General features: G+C 42.9%; 1 protein-coding gene across 2 annotated transcripts in view; it reads right to left on the reverse strand.

Annotated features, from left to right (window-relative positions):
• Nucleotides 1-1,602: 1,602 nt before the first annotated feature.
• Nucleotides 1,603-12,314, reverse strand: part of LOC116082160 (enoyl-CoA delta isomerase 2, mitochondrial) — a 16,124-nt gene continuing 5,412 nt past the window's right edge. For both annotated transcript variants that reach the window (XM_031358996.1, XM_031358997.1), the window contains exons 5-10: nt 11,687-11,756; nt 10,863-10,962; nt 9,479-9,599; nt 4,147-4,236; nt 2,560-2,703; nt 1,603-1,921 (exon numbers count right to left, since the gene is read on the reverse strand). In XM_031358996.1, the coding sequence (XP_031214856.1) occupies nt 1,766-1,921; nt 2,560-2,703; nt 4,147-4,236; nt 9,479-9,599; nt 10,863-10,962; nt 11,687-11,756 (681 nt within the window). In that variant the 3' untranslated portion in view covers nt 1,603-1,765. The remainder of the gene's footprint in view (nt 1,922-2,559; nt 2,704-4,146; nt 4,237-9,478; nt 9,600-10,862; nt 10,963-11,686; nt 11,757-12,314) is intronic.

The raw sequence follows: 12,314 nt of genomic DNA on the forward strand, positions 1-12,314 counted from the left end.
ATCTCTCTTGCCCGTCATGAGCCACTCCTAATTTAAGGATTCTCCTAAAGTTTCTTCCCATATTTTATACAGATACTTAGGCTGTAGCAAACATTAGAAATCAGGCACACTCCAGCCTGCTCTCGGGGCCTCGGCACCAGAAGCTACACAATCATTAGTTGCCAACCTTTTAAAGAGTCCTTGCCTTCCCAAATTGCTCTCTTCTTTCTCTGTCTCCTGGTTTCTGTCTGTCTCTCTCTCTCTCATGTCTACACTCTGAGTAAAATTTTTGCATGAGATCTGTTGTGTGACATGATCTTTGTGGTATACCCTAGTTTGGCTCTGCTAAGGTGGTCTGATATTAAAATACAACAGCAAATAGGAGGTTTGGGTATTAGTCGGCTTTTGGGGTATGCTAGTACTGCATTCTGCCTGGCTTTTTAATGGAATGTTTTGGTACTTCATACCATTTCAGTATAGAGAAACTCCTATCTCTGTGTTACTGTCTCAACCTGTGAAAACAGCAGCATCAATCTCATCATTAATCTCTGGCATCATTTTCAAGGAAAACATAGGATGGGCATCAGGTACTAGGCATTTGTCAATAAACATTAATGGTTACTTCTGTTCACATCCATAAAACTGAACACCACGGAGTAACATTATTGGGATTAAAAAGTTAAGGCTTAAAATACTTGCAGGTTTTAACATGTTAGCTACTAGGAAACTAATTTTTGAAAGAAAAACAAGTAGCAATATTTTAATGAGCAAAATACTTTACTCAGATCTTTTGGGCTTCCACCAGATCATCAAAGGCCTTGCCAAATGACATGGATGGCATTGATCAAAACGAAAAGTTAGAAGGCTAGTCAGAGCAGGTGCCTTGCAAAGCACCACGCTCACCAATGAGGAACATTATTCCCAATGAAGTAACTCCTTGTCCAATTTCTGCCTCTTGAGTAAATCTGCTTGGTGTATATATGTGTTGGGTGAAGGAGTGGTATGGTGGTTTGAATAAGAACAGCACCCATAAGGGTTCATAGATGTAAATGCCAGGTAACCAGGGAGTAGCATTATTAACAAGTGTGGTCTTGTTAGAGGAAATGTATCACTGGGAAAGGGCTTTGAGGATTCCTCTCTCTGTCTGTCTCTGTCTCTCTTCCACTAATCCATATGTAGAACTCTCAGCGACCTCTCTAACACCATGTCTGCCTGCACACTGTCATGCTTCCCACCATGATGATAATGGACTAAACTACTAAACTGTAAGTCAGTTCCAAGTAAATGCTTTCCTTTATAGGATTTGCTGTGGTCATGGTGTCACTTCACAGCAATAGAAACCCTAAGACAAGTAGAAGTGAAGATTATTTGTTTTGTACCTTTGCTAGACAGTTGGGAAAGAAAAGGCAACTCAGAGTACCTTTGATGATCCAAAGACCGTTGATATTTGGCCCAATTTGTCTAGTCACCACCTGTGGATGATAAACTGCTACCAGGGATATGATGTCAGCATGTTTCAAAACAGGTCCTCAAGGACATTACCCAAGGGTTCAAGGCCGCATCTATTTATGTCAAGAAATGTAGGACTTTCTATTGCCAAAACCCAACTTGAATTCTTAAGGCTTGAGTTATGAAAAGTTTTATTTATCAGTGCTGTGAAGAATTTTCATCATAATTGCTATGTTAATCAAGGAAAAGGCACAGGGAAGTCTGGGTTGTTCAAGTCCTCAAAACTGGAACTCATAGCCCATCACTCCTGGGAGGAGTCTAGCTGTTGCAGCAGTCTTCACAGCTTGGGTTTTCTGGATACGAAGCTCATGATTGCATTGATGCACTCCTCTGACAGCCACCTTGCTTGGAGGGTAGTGCACTCTTCGGCGTTAACTGCGTAGAGCTTTTCTTTCTCATTTTTTCTGATTAACTCTTTGGAAATTCTCATGGCCTGATGGGACAAAACCGACAATATACAATTCCAACAGGAATAGGATTCGTCTATTGTTGCCCTCCACTGTAATAAACTGATCCTGTTGGATTTTACTAAGACATGTGAAACAGAACACACCTTTAATGAATACAGAGATGACCATAGTAGGTGTGGGAGACAGTTCTGTTATTGTACATTTCTAAACAGCCCCCTACGGATACAAAAGCTCCTGGTTCCAGGATCACACACTCAACAGCAAGAATGTAAGAACAATCAGCTGCTAGCTGCCACATACACAAATGGAATTGCTATAGAGAGGATCTCCTAAATACAGTCAGCCTCCTCACCTCCCACCTGAACTCCAAAGTAAAAGAGCTGGGTATCTACGGCATCCTCCTGGGGTCATTCCCATGAAGGATCTCCCTTTGCCTTTGTAGCATAGAATGAAATGCCTATCTGGTGAGTTCTTTAAAAAAAATAAAAAAACAAAACAAAAACCAAATTCCCAACATAATAGTAACTTTAAACCCCAAATCCAGATGTGCTTTAAGCCAACCAGACATATGTCTTGTCTTTTTAGGATGTGCCCTCCTGAGGCACATTTCCCCTTTGGAAATGGTTTCCCTGATCCCTGAAGGTAAAACCCAAATACTAACGTTTGGCGGGAGCTTCGCATATGTTTTCAGCCTGGTCCAGACTTCTGTCTCCAAAGTGCTTTCAGGGAAAACTTCGGTGACAAGGCCTTGAGCCCAAGCCTCTCTTGCTGTGAGCTTCTTCCCAAAGAGAAGCACCTCAGCTGCCTGCAATGCAAAGCCAGATGCGAGCCTAGCGTTATAAGTCCTTGGCTGACTGCACAACAGCCCAGTTTCTGGAGACACAGATGGACTCATGGCTCCTGGGGTTGCTTGTCTTTCACAGGAGTAGGGAAGCTGATGGCCTCACTGGGTGAGGGTCTGCAAGCAGCTGAGACCATAACTGTTTCTGCCTCTTGAGGGATAGAAGGGCAGCTGCTTCTGCTAGGGTCTGCACTGAAGCAGCAAGAATGGGAGGCCCAGAGGAAAAATGACCTGAACCTCAATAGCTATTAAACATTGAAAATGAAGACAAAGGGGGCGGGGCAGAAAAGTTGCATTCATAGGGTCAACCTTTTGAGGCATTCAAAATTTGGTTCCCTTACCGGAAGTCCTAATGGTTGAGCTTTGAACATCTTCACCTGCATGTACATGAAGGGACTTGGGAGTGATTGAGGATGGCTGGGGATGGCTGGGGGTGGCTTATATCACAGTTGTAGAAAAACCAAGGACCATGAGCAAATGTTCTTTCTATGGTTGCATTTTCTCTTACAAAAACATGACAAACTCCAAATGCTCTAAGTTTGAAGGGCTGGTTCTGCTCAACTTTTCAAAGCTTAACTGTTTAATAACTCAGTCTCCTTAATGACGGCACGAGGAGGTTGATGGAAGCATGATGGGTTAAAGAAGTGGATGTGTATATATACGTGTGTGTGTGTGTGTGTGTGTGTGTGCGTATACACACACACACACACACACACACACACACATATACATATACACATGTATATTAAATGTCTGGGGAGCATTCACAACAAAAATCTAAAGCCACCAAGCAGGCTCCCTGACCATACCGAGATGACAACCAATGCTTGCTAAGCCCTTCCCCCTGACCTTCCTCTCCAGTCCTGTCTTAGTGTCCTTGGAGTCACTCCACCCACAGAGGACAGACGACTAGGTGTGCACAAATTCAGAGCTAGATCGGAGCAGCCAGCGGGCCACCTTGGGAGTCTCAATATACAACAGACCAGCTGTGACTAGGAGTCACAGTGTCTATGACTTCATGCGGCTGCTAAGAGCTGGTAACTTCTGGTCCTTCATGTGACCTCTAAAGAGAAAACGTTACCATGTCATCTCAGTGGATGTTGCTCAGCAGCCTTGAAGTGATCACACTTCCTGGTCCCAGGCCTTCAACTAATGGCACACAGCTATGGAAGCCAAGGTCCTGTGCTGCCACCAGTGTTCCAGCCCTAGGTCACCCGCTGTCAGACACTGTCTCTGCATAGGAAGTATAGACAGTGTCCCGACCCTTCCCTTATCTCAGATTGCCCCTTAGCCTGGTTCCTCCATGTCACAGAACAAGTATTCATCCTTAAAGCTTTGCCCAGGGGAAAGGAGAGAGTACAGCTTTGCCTTGGCAGCACACTACATTTTAAGTTTTTTTTACGTTACCTTTGCTGGGCCCATTATCTTTGGAAACGTGTAAGAGGAGCATGCTTCCGGGCTCTGGCCGAGTTGGCTGAATGGAGTATGAAACGTTGCCTAGTTGGTATGGGGGAAGAAAGGAAAAGCATTTAAAAATTACTATTTGGTTTTAACTTCACAATTTGAGTGTTTGTGTTTGAGAGTAGGTAGCCCGCTATGGCCTAGAACTTAGCCCATCTCATGTCTCAGCCTCTTGAGTGGAGGCATTACAGTACCACTGTGTCCAGTTCAGAATTCCTAATCATTGAGGACATTTAAATTAAAATGGCATGGTATACTATAAATACCACACACAATTCACTTGTAGTGTGTTATCAATGGAGTTTTACAAATATGTAAATTATGTAGCCACCAACAACTTCAGTAGAAAAGATATTTCTACCTTCCTGACCTCTGTGGGCCATCTTTTCCTTGTACCATCCCCATGCACCATCTACCATGATTGTTCTCCCTGCTGTTTTGCTGGTTTTTGGAATGCTACATGCATGGGATCCTGTATGAAACAGACCTTTGATTCTTGCTCCTGTCACTTGGGAGTCACTCAAACACTACTGCATACAGGCATCCTCTTTCATATTATTGCCACTCTCCCTATGTGTACGTGTCATCATTCATTGACCTATATGCCAGCTAGTGCCTTTACTAATGTTTGCAGTGCTGTGGTCATTTATCTGTAGGGTCAGTCACGTCCATAGGCTTGCTTCATTTAATACCATGTACAGTTCCCATTTGTCAATAATACCTCAGTGAAGCAGAAGAAAAATCCTTTTCAGACTATTTGATCTAAAAAGAAGCAGTTGTGAATAGAGTAGCTGTGCCATCAACATTTCCCATTGTGGTAGGAGAGCCCTACCTAGTCCACGTCCTTATCCCGCCTCATCAGGAGAAGTCCTCTTAGCCTAATCATGTCACTGCATGCACAGTATTTTCAGTTTATATGACCTGTATGGTTAATGATGCTGAGAATGTCTCTGTATACTAAACATCCACAGGTATAGCATCTTTGGTGAAGTAAGTCCTAACATGTCTCCCACTATGTTGAAAGTTAAATTATTTGCCTTCTTAGTTTTGTATTGTAAATAGTTCTTTATAAACCCAGGTTACAATTAAGTATCATGGGAAGGACTTTTACTGGTCTGTGGCTTATCTTTCCTTTAAATAAAAATACTTTTGAGCCAGGTGGCAGTGGCATGCTTTTTTTTAATCTTAGCACTAGGGAGGTAGAGGCAGGCTAAGCTCTGTAAGTTAGGGGCCAGCTTGGTCTACAGAGTGAGTTCCAGGACAGACAGGACTATACAGAGAAACCAAGTTTTGATAAAACAAACAAAAGAAACAACAAAAATGTTTGGCTAAAGAATCTGAGTCTTGCTGTGTAGCCCAGGCTAGCCTTGGTCTTAGAATGGTTCTTTTGCCTCAGCCTCCCAGAAGAGTGCTAGGATTAGAGGCATGAGCTGCCACACCCAGGTAGCCTTTTGGAGGGGAGAGTGAGGAAGGGTGTGGCAGAGGATCTCATGTAGCTCAGGCTGGCCTCCAACTTGCTATGTGGCCAAACATGATCTTGAATGCTTGATGGTCTAGTCCCTCTTCTTCTCAAATATAGGATTAGACCTATACACCATATACTATATCCAGCTTCTCTTTGCATTACATAAACTTTAAGTCTCATTTATTTATTTATATGAGTATGTGTGCATGGGAGCATACACATATACATGCACACACACATGTACATGCACATAGGAAGGAAGGTCAATTTGCTGGAGCTGTTTTTCTCTTTCCACCATGTGCATCCCAGGGATTGAATATAGGCCATTTTGCTGGCTAGTTTTATGTCAACTTGATACAGTCTAGAGCTACCTGAGGAGACAGAACTATACTTGAGAAATGCTCTCATAAGATAGGCAAGTCCGGAGGATAATTCTTTGATTAATGATTGACGTGAGAAAGCTTATCTCACGGGGTGTGGGGGGGTGCTGCCATCTGTTGGCTGATGGCACTGGGTAGTATAAGAAAGCAGGCTGAGCAAGTCATGAGGAGCAAGCCAGTAAGCAGCACTCCGCCATTGTCTCTGCATCAGCTCCTGCCTTCAGGTTCAGCCCTGCTTGAGTTCCTATCCTGATTTCCTTCAGTGATAGACTATAATGTGGAAGTATAAGCTAAACCTTTTCCTCCTCGCTTTGCTCTGGGCATGGTTTCATCCCAGCAACAGAAACCTTAAGGCAGCTATCACACCTATAGCAAACACTTTCACTGCCTAAGCTATCTTCCCTGGCCCCTAGAGAAGCAGGCTATTTTTAATGTTCTCTTTCAGTTTGAAGAACCCACTATGTTTCATTCCTTGTGTGCTATTTCTCCTCACTGCCCATTTTTATACTGGATTCTTGATCTATCGCTTCATGGATATACTTTAATAATATTTTGGAATGACCAGCTTTTGTTGGTGAATTGAACAATTGTTTTCTCAACCTTCCATTTGTCTCGGTTTTGCCCTAGAGGTCTCCTGCTTTCTTTAAATGCCACAGTTGGTTTTGGTATTGGTGACAGAAATGAAAAGCACGTTCAGTCAGACTCATGCCAATCTTCCTGCCTCAGCTTTCTAAGAGCTCGGATTACAGGTGTAAGCCAACACACCAATCTGTTTTTATGTGTTTTGATGAATAAAGGATATTTATAAAAGAGAATCACTGATATAAATAGAAAATTACTTAGGTTTAATTTCCAATAGTAAGGCATGGTCTTTATTTTAATGTATATTTGTGAGAATACGTAAAGTATGTAGCATATAAATAAAAACACACAAAATACTCATTAATATCACTTTTCTTTTCACCCCAGAACCCTTGGTCAAGAAAATGTACTTTACCAGGAATGGTGACACATGCCTTTAATCCCAGCATTCAGAAGGATGAGGTAGGTGGATCTCTGTGAGTTCAAGTTCAGCTTGGTCTACAAAGCTAGTTCCAAGACAGTCAGGACCATTTTACAGAGTAACTCTGTCTTGATAAACCAGTATGTATGTATGTATGTATGTATGTATGTATATATGTATGTATGTATACATGAATGTATGTCGATTTTATATATATATATATAAAATCAGCTTACAGAATAGCCACAGCTAACAGGTACACACAAACTTGACAATGAGCAGTTATGCTTATTTGCAGAGATGGAAGGGTGGGTGCAGTTAAGGGCTGGGGCTCTAGCAACAGTTCCTTGTTTGGGATAGTTCCTTGTCCTCCTTGTGATAGGTTCCTCTATCTGTAAACCTAGTTCGACCTCACAGGGCTGCTGTGTGTATTGTATAAAATGTGTATATGTGTAATGTGTATTAACAGAGTACCTTCACACTGTGAGCATGCAAACATTTATTTGGACAAATTTAAAACTCACATAGAAAAGCTGCATTTGCTGACAGAGAAGCTACTAGCATTTCTATCCTCTAGTTGTATTTAAGACCAGTATCCATCACAGACAGACAGCATGGTGATGGATACCTTAATAGGGTTGAACGTGAGCCCCGTGTTCACTATGGTGCTTGTTTTTGAGGTCAATAAAAACCCAGGGAATCTCTTCAGTGATTGATTAACCAGGAACCTTTAGCACCTCCTAAGGAGAAAGTGCCAGAAGAACCTGAGGGCTACTGGCCTATAATCCGGGGTCAGTGTTCTAGGTTCAAGTGCGAAGACAACTGTTATCACATCTGGTGTTTACAACAACACATCTCAGAAAGAGTCTCGGGCTTCAGCAGTCAGGGACCAGTGAGATTTAAGTTATGGAGAGCAAATGCTAGCACTGGTTTTCTGAATAATTAAATGAGTAATTTTTCTCCAGTTAATTTTATGATGCATATTTGAGGTAGGTAATACATTAGCATGATAAGTATATACACATGCATACATACAGCAAGACTGCTGCTTTTAGCAAAACCAATAGTCATAAAGTTCCACCCAGGTATAGTAATCCAGCCATTTGCCAAAGATCTTAGATATACTTCACTATTATTGATTAGAGTTCTGACACAGTACATTAGATGCTTTGGCAGTACATATCTGCTACTGTGTACCCTTTGAACTATATATCCTTGATCCTTCCACTCCCACCAATCATCCTATAGACTGATTTTTTTTTAAATGGTCTTGGGAATCCAATGTAGAGCCTTCCCTACACTAAGTTACTGAACAACACCCCCATCCCTCCCTACCCCACCTTTTTTTAACTTAAATCTTTTTTTTGTATTTTCTATATTTTTAGAAATTTCATTTTTGGCCACTACAGAGAAATACTATGATATGAATCAAAATACAATTACAAATACAAGCAGTGCATGATAGCAAACACCTTTAATGGCAGCATTTAGGAGACAGAAGCAAGGATATTTCTGTGAGTTCAAGGCCAGCCTTGTCTACCTACTTAGTAAGTTCTAGGCCAGCTGGTTTGACACACTGAAAGACACACACTCACTCATACAACCCTCCCCCCCAGCCCCCTGCACACCACACAGTACAGTAGTGAACACAATACTGAACTGTGCTGTCTCAGGGTTGCTGAGGTTTTAATTTTCTCATTTGCAATGGAGGGAGAGTAGTAAATGACCACAGTCCATTCTCACTTTAGAAGCCTAAGTTCTAGGCTGTGTGAACTAGGAAAAGAGATCAAGCAACCTGCACAGAGGTTATTGCCTCTGCTGAAAGCTTTCAATCATCTCCTGAGCATTTGGGGTAATATTAAAAATAAAAACTGAGTAGATATTAAACTGTGATTAAAATACAGAATCATCAAGAGTTGGGCCATGCTCGCTGGTATTTAGAAAAATTAACAATCAAGAAAAAACAATTTGTCAAGTTAGACTAACTAAATTACTGCATTCCACCACTTTCTTGTTTTTCTTTCTGTTGCTGTGATAAAACACTGGCCAAAAGCAACTCGGAGAAGAAAAGGTTTATTTGGGCTACAGGGAACCCACAACAGGAAGACAAGCAGAAGCAGAGGCAGGAAGCATGGAGGAACAGCGCTTCCTGACTTGCTCGGCCTGCTTTCTTATACAACCCAGGACCCCTTGCCCAGTGGTGGCACTGCCATATCAATCATTTATCAACAAAGTGCCCCTACAAACATGCCTGTGGACCAATCTGATGAAGGAAAACTTCCTCAACTGAGGTTCCCTCTTAACAAGTTACTCTAGCTTGTGTCAAGTTGACACAAAACTAACCAGTACAACCATTAACCCCTTGTAATATATTTAGTGACAGCCACAGTCAGGACACTGACAGACCTATGTCTGTGGAAGGAGACTTACCTTGTCTGATGCATAGACAGCATCAAATAGTCCCAGAAGGGTGACAGAGATTCCCACAGCTGGGCCATTTACTACTGCAACCAGAGGCTTGGGAAAGTCTATAAAACTGTTTACAAATTCTCTAAAGAAATGGAAATATAAAATCATTAAACATAATAAACTGGTACTACCAACTATAGAAAGAAATGGACAGATGTAATATCACTTTATAGAGCCACCTCTCCAGATTGGTTGAAGATTCCTGCAAATTACCTAAGGTAATATCAGACCATGATTCCTACTGGCTAAGGCCAGTTTACAGTCTGGGCAGTGAATTCAGGACTAAGGTTCAGCTGTGGCCCGAGAGACTGTGGTGGGTGACTCAGTTCATGACCCCATATTCTGTCATGGGAAGACTGGAGACTCGGCAGAACTGGGAAGCTGAAGCTGAAGCAGAAGCCTTCAACAGCTTCCAAGACTACTTCCAGTGTATGGCCACCACCCACAGGCACTGTCTGTTCACACCATGCATGAGAACTCACACTCCCTCTGTTCTTTTTCACCTTATCCTTTCCAGTCAATCCGACGGAGAGGGCAGGATGAAGAGAGGGAATCTGATGGGGAATCGCAATAAAGTGCGTCAGCACAGACGAGTGGGCATTTTACTGATGTGTTAAGAGTGAACCCTCTTGGGGAGGCTGAGGAGATGACTCAGCATTTAAAACACCTGCCTATCAAGTAGGAGGGCTGGAGTGAAGGTTGGATCCCCAGAACCTGAATAAATTCTGTGTGGGGATGGAGTCCTGCTTGTCCTTCTGGCCTCAGAAGGTAGAGATGGGAATCCAGAGCAAGCTAGCTAGCAAGACTAGCTGTGTGGGTGAGCTGTGGGTTTGCAAGATCTTGTTTCAGTGGGTAAAGAGAAAGTGTGTGCTGTCCAGTCTTAGGTAAGCGTGACACAAGCTAGAGTCATTTGGGAAGAAAGACTCTCAATTGAGAAAATGCTTCCATATTATTGAGTGATAGGCAAGTCTGCAGAGTGTTTTCTCAATTAGTGATTGATACAGGAGGTCCAGTCCATTGTGGCTGGTATGACCCTGGGCTGGTGGTCCCAGATGCTATAAGGAAGCAGGCTGAGCAAGTCATAAGTAAGCAGCATTCTTCCATTGTGTCTGGATTGGTTCCAGCCTTCAGGTTCCAGAGCTTGTTTCCTCTGATGATGAACATGGAAGTGTAAGAGGAATAAACCCTCTCCTCCCCCAAGTGGATTCTGGTCCTGAGTATAACAGAAAATAATGATGATGATTTCTGACCTCAATCTCAGACACCACATGTACATACCACAAACAGACACATGAAAGCATGGGGAAGGATTAACTCTCTAGGATCGAACAAGGGCCAGTCTTACCTCAGTACCACAGCACCCTTGTTAGCCGCCTCCTCCATCCCACCAGTGGCACTAGTGAAGTTAGTCAGGTCATTCCCACTGCTGTAGTAGTCACCAGTTCCTGAGAATGGTACAATCAACACTTTAGTAAACACACACCTTCAGTGGAAGGCACAGTTCATTCACATAGCTACTCATTCTACAACCGTTGTGTACCTGCTGTGGGCAGGGCTCTGGGTCCCTCACTAGAAGCACACTGGTGAGTCTCATTAACACGCCAGGGACTAGCAAGACGTGGGTGTTAAAGAACACAAGTAAATGGAGATGGTGTGACTACGAACAACATGACAGATGGAACAAGGCTGGCCTATCAGGGGTTTAGGGTAGCTCAGAATATTCCAGATGTTCTTCCTCGCCTGTCATCCCAGCTGCCCCCAAGGAAGTTATTTTCAGACTCCATCAATAGAGCAGACCTTCTATCCAATACTATAGGACTCATGTAATTGAACTGAACAATGTGCACTCTGCATTTCGCTGATTTCACTAAGCTGTGCTTTAAGGGCCATGGATCAAGCATTTGCTTCTTTTCATCTCAGCAGATGTACAGGGGGTTAGAAGTCAATCTGTTTTAGACAGATGAGTTGTTTTCTGTTGCGGTTCCTGTGAATCACAACACGAGCTTTCCTTTCTCAGTTAGGTTTGGGCTTATGTCCATGTTAACACAGTGCATTTATAAGTCAAACCACTGAAGTGTTGGAAAAGACCATCAAGAACTATCAATCAGGTCTCCACCTACTATGAGACACCCTAAAACAGAAATTGAGTAAGTCTGGCAGTGATCTTACCTGTGAAAACAGCCATGACTGTGTTATCCGTGCTGGCATTTTTAAGTGCGAGCATAATATCCTGATACATCTATGTGAACAGAAAGAGGGAAATGAACAATAAAACTGACATCCATCATCCAGTGTGCTGGCCCACTGTATCAGTCTGCAATCCTTCCCTCAACACAGTGACAAAGTAACTGGTTTTCTACTTTATCAAGCTACCTCTCCTGATTGGTTGAGGATCCCTGAAAATGGCACCTAATGGAATATCAGGCCATTTGCCTCATGCTGGTTTGTGTGCACTGTGTTGTACCTGGCACTTTTAGAGGTCAGAAGTGGGTGGCAGATCCCCTAAAACTGAAGGTACAGATGAACATAAACCATGCTGTGTGTGCTGGAACACAAACCCAAGTCCTGTGTGAGAGCAGTGGGTTCTCTTAAGGATCGACCTATCTCTCAAGACCCAGGGAATGACCAGAACAGGGGCTGTCTGAGAGGATTTCTGTTCCCCTGACAACTCCTGGGTGCACAGAATGCACAGGTGCTGTGGCAGATGTACCAAATAACCACTTTGTTCCAAAAGTGAACAAGAGAGAGACCCAGTCCTTTAGCTTTGTGGCTGGACAGTTACTGTGCTCCAACAGGG

This window comes from Mastomys coucha, unplaced genomic scaffold (genome assembly GCF_008632895.1).
Source record: "Mastomys coucha isolate ucsf_1 unplaced genomic scaffold, UCSF_Mcou_1 pScaffold7, whole genome shotgun sequence".
Classification (NCBI taxonomy): domain Eukaryota; kingdom Metazoa; phylum Chordata; class Mammalia; order Rodentia; family Muridae; genus Mastomys; species Mastomys coucha.